The sequence below is a fragment of the Alligator sinensis genome, unplaced genomic scaffold, assembly GCF_000455745.1.
Source record: "Alligator sinensis unplaced genomic scaffold, ASM45574v1 scaffold606_1, whole genome shotgun sequence".
Lineage (NCBI taxonomy): Eukaryota > Metazoa > Chordata > Crocodylia > Alligatoridae > Alligator > Alligator sinensis.
The window spans coordinates 532,325-540,612 of NW_005842472.1; the positions used below are offsets into that span (position 1 = coordinate 532,325).

Here is an 8,288-nt window from a genome sequence, read left to right on the forward strand (position 1 = left end):
GTCTGGCTTGACGGGAGCCGCACCCGCCCCTGAGCGGATCGTATCCGACCCTCCAAAGAATCGTATTTACTGGAAAACGATCCTACCCTGAAAGAGATGTACATAAGTGCAAAGCGGTCGTCTTATTTACTTTCTGTCGCTCATTGTAACGAGCCAGGGAGGGAGCTCTCGCTGGGTCATCACAAGTTGAAGCGTTTCTCTGTTCCGAGGCCAGCAGGGGTAAAAGTGCTGACGGCAGGCCCAAAAGTTCATTGAGACTCCCTGAAAGTGGCTTGAGTTCAGCATAGGCTGCATCCAATTAGTTGCCCCCAAATTTGTTGTACATGTTGAACACTTTACCTGTTATTGAGTGCACGTCGTCCAGGGGTTGGAATTATTGTATAAATACCTTCATAATCATACACCTGGCAAGACTCCTGAAGGACTGAGTGCTGCGTTCAGTCCAGGCAGTATCGCAGGGCTTGCTGCCTCCTCTCTGTTACCCGTGATCAGGGATAGTTGCAAGACTGCAAAGGTTTCTTCTGTGGCCAGAGGCAGCTGGGGAGTGCAACACTGGATGGCAGAAGTCCTACCTGGCTCCGTGGAATGAAGCCATCTTTTACTCTCAACTCTTCCTGCTAGGGTCTGCTGCTTGAGGATAGGGACTGAACAGGAGGGGATGCAAGCTGAGTGACTTGGGCGTGCTCTGCTGTCAAGTGTTAACCCCCCGCCCCCAGTACCGGGGCTTTAATAATCTCATGTAAGAACCTTGCATTAAATGCTTCAAAGTAAATAACCTTTGAAATTCCCATGGGTGGTTGAAAAGGTTTGTTTGTGCTTGGAGGATGGTGTGAAGAAGTAGCTACATCACTGGCTCTCACGCATATGGACTGTTTAGATCACAATTCACATGAAGTGATGCAGATTCCTCACTTTTGTTTAGAAGTGACCTACGGCCGCACTCCTGTTGTCAGGAAGTGCAGGAACAGAGCCTGTCTTTCTGTCTGTCTCGGCAGCAAAAAAAAAAAAAAAAAAAATCTTGACAAGCAGCAGCTGAGTGAGGATAAGACTAGTCGCTTCTGCTCAGAACCTTGAGCTTGTTTACTGGGTGACTGATGTCTAAAATATCACCACAAATAGATTATTTTAACCTGGAATTAAATAGGATTCTGCAGTTAGTGTAGGCTATGAATTTTTAATTTGTAATGCCGTGTTGGTAGTTCATGAGTAAAGTTCCTGGGATGATTGTACTTTATTAGGGCCAATCTAAATGATGTTAAACATAACTGCTTGTCTGCCCCTTGCTCCACATAGTGGCTATATGTCACTATCCTTCCTTCCACAAGAGGTGCAGGATATGAAGACCTCTGTAGTTCCTGCTTGTTTAGATTAAATAAACTTTTAAAAAAATTGTTTATTGAGGATAAAATCTAATCATTAAATGAAAATCATTAAATGAAATTGGTAACTGGCGTTGTTAAAGTGTTACATTGGACATGCTATGGAACTTTCTCTTTCCTTCCATCTGTTTTCTTTGGTTCTCTGTTCTGGTCAGCAAGTAGATAGTAAACCGTCTTAATAGCTCTGTGTGCTTGAGAAGAGGAAGTTGTGAGAATTGGGGAAGAGACTGAATTGAAATTAACAATCCACTTCAATGCAGTTAATACAAGTACAAGAGGGTCCTAGTTGTGACCCTATTGTGGGGTGTATGTGGTTTTGATTCTGGCCCTGACATCTCCTTCCTCCCCTTCCCAACCCCCCTTTATTTTCTTCCAAGTCTCCTGATGGTTCACTGTTCCTTGGCAGCCTTGTATAGATTGGCTGCTTTTGAACCAGCTGGCAGCTGTTTCAGATGGGATTTCAATAGGATTTGCATTTCTATGGGATCTCAGCTTTTAAAAATGCAAATCACTATGCAGCAACATACACCCTGTCAGAGGTGCATGATATGAAGAGCTCTGAAGATATTTTCGGTTTGTTTAGATTAAATAAACTTTAAAAGAAAATTATACCGTGAAGATAAAATCTTGAGTAATTGAATGAACTCCTGAGGGTGAGTTGCGAACACTTTTTTTCCCCCCTCTCAAAGCATTAATTTTTAGAAATAGAGTAAGGGCTATCAAATTTGTACTTCACATCTAAGTAAGATTCTGTTATCTCAAACGGAAAAAAGAATATAGTATTCAAATATATTTTTCAGGTAGCTAAGGGTTAGTTTGTTTACCTAAAAGTTTTCTTGTTTCATAAATTTAGATTACTCTTTTGCATGGCTAAGTTTTTTATTTTAAATTTTACCAAGTGATGCATGTACATACCAACCATTATTGCGCACGCTGCGCAAAATGGAACAACATGGAAACTGCAAGCAAGCAGATTAGTGGTTCATCTAGTCCAGCATCCTATCTTTAAGTTTTCTAAGCAAAAAGTGTATTGTAAAATATCTGAAAAACCTTATAATAGATGGCTAAGTAATAAACAATGTTTAGTTGCAAATCTGCATGATTTAATGGTTATGTTAAAGAAAATTGTATCTTTATTTAGAAAATAATTAAAGTACTAATGGAACATTCTTGATTATAATGTGGATTTATACTTGATGGTTTAAATTGTGATTTAAATTCACTTTAAGTCATTTCTCCCAGCTCAAAACATTACCTCCCATGCAAAAAAATAGCAAGTAATGCTTTGAATCCTTCTATGTCTCTAGTTCTGAGATGTCTAGACATCTTTTGTTTGGAGTCTGGTAAGTGGTATGATTCAAAGTAACAAAGTTTCCTATCCTGTGCCATGCAGTCTCAAAAGAAGGTTGTCACCAAGATAGGAAGCAGTCTAAAGCAGTAATGGCATAAGAATTGACCTAGTGAACATGAAAACTTCAGCTTCCTACTTCTTTAGTTCTTTTATCTAAAGTCTACCACAAAAGCTTTCTTCAGTGACCAAATTTCATATTGGTATTTGTTGTGGTATTGAGCTTCAGGGTTTGCAGCTCCCAGACTTGAAGGGTTTCCAGCATCTGTGTATAAGGCCAAACATGGTTGCACCTCAATATAATATTTTACTGAATATAGCATTTAAAATTCCAGGAACTGGAGTATGAGTTTTCTCCATGGGCATCTGTATTCTGATTAGAATGTGGATGTAAGTTGGAAAAAGCCACAATGAACCCAATACCAAATCTGGTGATTTTTTTTTTAAACTGAGTTTATTTGGCCTTATACCTATGGGTTTGAAGGGTAGAAGTGGACATTAAGTCCTGTGTTAAACAGGATCTCCATGGGTTGCTTAATATCTGTGGCAGCATCAGAAATCTGGCCAGTTCCTCAGTAGCATTCCACAGAGTTGAATTATTGCAGTTATTTACCTGTCCAGTCATATATGGCATAAATTATAGACCTTACATTGAAAATGAGTAATCAGCTGTGGAGTAAAGTGACTAAATCTCACAAGTTTAACACTCCTCTGTTCATCTTGGTCCTTTATGTTGTTAAGTTATTAAGGGATCTTACCTTTCAGAAAAGAATGGCTTTGTCTAGCTAGTATTTAACAGGTTATGGTTTCATGTTGACTTTTAGCTTGTTCAACTGACCTGCATTCAAGAAATAGGAAAAAAGAAAATGGAGACAGAAGAAACTTTGAATCTTCGTCGTCAACTCAAGGAAGCAGAGAATGAGCGGAGGAAGGCAGCACAGTATGGTTTGCATTTACTGGAATCACAGAATGAGGTTCAGAATCAGTTGGATCAAATACGCAGTGAATTGACTGAAAAAACTGAGGTGAAGTTTTAAATTCTATCTGAATATAGAAAATGCTAAAGAACACTGAGTTTCTAGCTACTAATTCACTGCTTTGAAATATCTGTTGTTAAGTAGCTTTTGAAGTACATTATTTGCAAGTGCAGAAATTAGAGTAACTTCTTAAGCTCGTACCCTTATGGGTTTTTTTGGTTTCATTCTATATTAAATGTTGCTGCAGGTGACCATAGAACATAGCTTGATGATTAGCTTTACACAGAGTTGTTTGAACCTCCATAGACTTCATCTGATTTGCACATTACAGCATATTTAGTTGAGTGTAAACAGAAATCGGTTTCAACTTGTTCAAATAAACTAAAACCTAAGGCATGGAGACCAACCCTACAATTTCTACTAGGAGGGGCTAAAATAAGCTTCTTGGGGAAGTAAATACACTTACACCTGTGTGTATAACTAGTAGATATTGAGTAGGTGTGATCTTGATTATCTTCTTTTAGGTGTTCTTGCCTCCTCCTATGCCAACAGGGGCCTGTTTTTTGACAGCTGCCGCTCTGGGGTCCCAAAACAGCCTTTGTGAAATGAAAGCATTAGTTTTTACAGTAGGTGGAGACATCAGAAGCCTTCAGAATACTTGGAAATGTACTTTTTTTTGCTACAGCTGGGTCAGGATGTCTTGTTTGCAACTTTTGCTATTAAAGTAAAAGGTCTGGTTTTTGTTCTGTATTTTACCAAGTCTGGGTAAATTGCTGCCGGTAACCTAGCAGGTGAGGAGAAAATTCAAATCATAAGATTTTCATTTGCAAAAGCACTCCAGTGTTATAAATGATACTAGGATGCCTCCTATTTCTGCCCTGCCAAAAGCTCCATTTTGTGAGTGCAAGTGACATAATTCAAAATAGGTTCATAACAAACTCTAACCTGACCCAAGCAAAGTGTTTATCCATTTCGGGTAGGTCAAATCAGCTTAGCTTTTTTGGCCATTTAGTGCTACTTATACTCTTAACTCTAAATGTCTTTGACTAGCTGTAACTCTGCAGATGCCACATTGTATATTTTGTATAGTGACTTTAATCCTTCTCTTAATTTTCATTTGTGTAACTAACTATGCAGCATCTATGGTCTCAATCTTAAAACTCTGTGCTTGAAATGAATATGCTAACCAGACTCGAGAAATATTCTTAAGGCTCGGGATGGGACAAGCCCAGCTGGAGCAGCAGGGGCTCAGCTGCAATTTCCCCCTGCTTGCACTGGTCAGTCCTGAGCAGCACATGGCTCCACCGCTGCTTCTGCTGGCGGGTGCAGACTGGGCCGGGCCTGTCCCATCTGGAGCAGCATGCGGCTGAAGCCAGCTTCCCATTTGCTGCTGGGGACTGCCCGCCCCTGGTCCAGCTGATAAGTCTGTTGGGGAAGGGGTGTGGGGGGTGGGGCACGTAAGGCCCCTGTGGTGAGAGAGGGAGGGGGGTTGGGGCTGGGTCGGGGTCAGGCACTACCCATCCGGGGCGAGGTATGGAACGGAGCTGTGAAAGGCTCATCTGCGGCAGGGGGGACATGGCAGATCCTTCTGTTACGTGCACCCCTGGGGGAGCCATGCGGGGGGCACATGCCCCCAGATCTGTGCGCGGGGTGAGAGTGGGGTGCCATTGCAGGCTGGGCCCAGGGGCAGTGCTGGGCTCTTCCCAGCAGGGGTTTGGGCCGGGGCTGCGCTCGGGGTGGGGAGCGGCAGAGCGGGGTGAGGGGGGACTATGGGGTGGGCTACAGCCAGTCCAGAATTTGCCATAGCTCCCCCTTGTAGTGCCACTGCCCACTCCAAGCGCAGCCCCAGCCGAATCCCCATGCCAGGAAGAGCCTGGATGGTGCCTCTTGAGTCAGCGACTGGGAGAGGCCCCTGGCAGCTGATCCTGCTGGCATGGGGGGGACTGAGCTCACTCGCAGTAAAAGTTGCTGCACCACTTCTGGAACTCCGGTGGCCACTTCCGGAAGCGGCAGAGCTGCTTTTGCTGGTGGCCGCGCTCCCCTGCCGGTGCTCACGGGGGTGCCACTGGTGCTCCCACCTACCTGCCGGTTACACAGGGAGTGTGGCCTGACAGGAGGTGCACTGGCACTCTCAGCGGGTGCATGTGTACCCGCTACACATCACCCCTGGCCCTGGCACTGCCCCCGGCTTTAGCCTGCAGCGGCAGCCTGACCTTACCCTGCACAGAGCTGCATCCTGCACCCTGCCCTGGATGCCCAGCCCCACTCCCTCCCTCACTGCAGGAGCCTCAATCTACGCCCTCTACCCATGGCTCTTCCTTTCCCCCCACCAAAAGACTTACCAGCCAGACACTGCTCTGCAAGCTGCTGGGCTGGCTGTGTGCATGCTGCGGCTGCATACATGCACACGGTATTTATTGGCAACCTTATTGGCCACATCAGCTAAAAACAGCTGAATACCAATAATGTAAATTTTCCTTTTGTTGGTGTCAATAATATATGGACTGATGTATCGGTGCACCTCTAATAGGTCCTGCCTTTGAAGATTTAGAACGCTTCCACATGTGGTGTGGATGTTTGGAGGACACCTAGCAGTGGCACACTGCCATGTGCACTTTGACACGCTGCAAGTTACTCCTGGGGCGGTAAGGAATGCTGGGGCCAGCACTGGGCTGGCCCCAGCAACCTTACCTTGGGGCCTCCTGGGGCTGCACCAGCAGCAATTCTGCTGCACTGAGCTTGGCTGGCAGCCGCAGCGTGGCTCTGTGCTGTTCAGCTCCGCTTTTGAGCGGTGTGTGCTGCCCATGCATGCACCACTCAGTTTTTTTTCCCACAGATATTTTGACCCCTGGATATCCAACTGAACATGCTGTATGTGGCACCATAGATGTGTCTGCGGTGCCACATATTGCATGGCATGCTCATCTGGATGTGGCTTTAGGATGTTTATACGTATACTTTGGGAAGGTGGGGGGGCGAGCAGAGGGAGGTGCTTTAATTAGAGTGGCTCCAAGAACTGTTCTAATTAAAGCTCCTGGAGCATCTCATGCATCAGTGTCCCTGCATTTCTAAATGGCAGCGTTGAATGAGCTTTGGGCAAAGTGGCCTGATAATACGTGAGGTGCGAGAGGCTGCTTGAGCACAGTAATTGATATGCTCTAGCAGACTTGATTTATTGAGTCTGCTTTGACACACGTCCGAGCAGCTTCCCAGCTTGTGTATAGGCACCCTTAGAGGACAAGAGGCTTGCAGAGGATCAAGAGGAATCTAGACTTTATGCTAGAAGTAGGATGTTTGTTTAAATTGAATAGTATCAAACCAATTTAGAGTGGATGAGTGCTTAAAAACCTAAAACAAAAAAAAAGGTTTTTATAGGTTTATGTAATCAATATCAAGGCAGTAATATTTGATTCTTCTAATCTATGCATTTATACTATGTTTTACCTTCAGGTAGCTGCTTTTTTCCTAAACTGGCAGCCTAAAATGCACAGGAAAATCAGGCTCTGTTTTGTATACTGTTAACAAAATATGCAATAAGTATTTGAAATGCAGCTGGTTAAAATGAGCCTGCTACTCATTTCTGTCTGGAAGGATGTCTTCCAGGTTTGTAGGTCAAACTATTCAATGGTCTTGAAAATATTTAATTTATAATAAATGCTTGTAACTCCATTTCTTTAATGGCTAAAAGTGTGTGTAAGTTTACAAGTTTCTATCACAAGCAGAGAGGTGGGGGGAACTTAAGCACTTGGCTGAATTTGTGGTTCCCATGTTACTGGGAACATGACTGGTCATATCACCTGATTTGTGACTGATAACTCCAAGCATTATGTCACACGAACATTTTGGTGAAAACTATGCAGGCTGTCTAGAGAAGTGGATGAAAGTTGCTCATCAAAATAAGCTTTAGCCATGGGTGGATGGCTGTTAACTGTGACAATGATATGAGGCTGTTATTAAGCAGTTGAGCACCTGAGGACTTTTGCTGATACAAAAGACTTGTCAGTGCAGGTTTGGGGGCTGAGGTGGTGTTGGGTGCTTAGGAATGTGGTTCACAGCCCAGAGATTGCAAGTGTGAGGCCATGGCAGTGCGCGGCCCTGTCAGATTCTAACACATCAGTGAATTCTGCTAAATACCTTGTCCCAAGGACACAAAATCTAAGGACCTTCATCTAACCCAGGAGGTTCATCTAACCAAGGACCTTCATCTAACCCAGGAGGTGCACAGCCCCACCAGGGGGGCTGCCTTGTTGGACTTGGTGTTGGCCACGGGCGACGACCTGGTGAGGGGGCTGCGGGTGCTTGACCCCCTGGGCGACAGTGACCACTGCCTGCTGGAATTCACCATTCAGCGCAAGGTGGCAAAGGCAAGCACTCAGGCTGTGGCCCTAGATTTTAGGAGGGCGAACTTCAACGAGCTAAGGAGGATAGTTGGAGAAGCGCTGAAGTCTCAGAGGGGAGGAGAGCCGGGTGTTCAAGGGGAGTGGTCGCTCCTTAAGGAGACGATCCTCCAAGCCCAAAAGAAGGTAGTCCCAATGAGGATCAAAGGGGGCAGGAGAGCATACAAGCCTCCATGGCTCACCAAAA

General features: G+C 44.7%; 1 protein-coding gene across 1 annotated transcript in view; it reads left to right on the plus strand.

Moving 5' to 3' along the window:
- Positions 1 to 83: 83 nt before the first annotated feature.
- SPDL1 (spindle apparatus coiled-coil protein 1) overlaps positions 84 to 8,288 on the plus strand; it is a 42,274-nt gene continuing 34,069 nt past the window's right edge. Inside the window, exons 1-2 of the mRNA XM_025212573.1 lie at positions 84 to 739; positions 3,552 to 3,752. Coding sequence (XP_025068358.1) covers positions 3,594 to 3,752 — 159 coding nt within the window. The 5' untranslated portion in view covers positions 84 to 739; positions 3,552 to 3,593. The remainder of the gene's footprint in view (positions 740 to 3,551; positions 3,753 to 8,288) is intronic.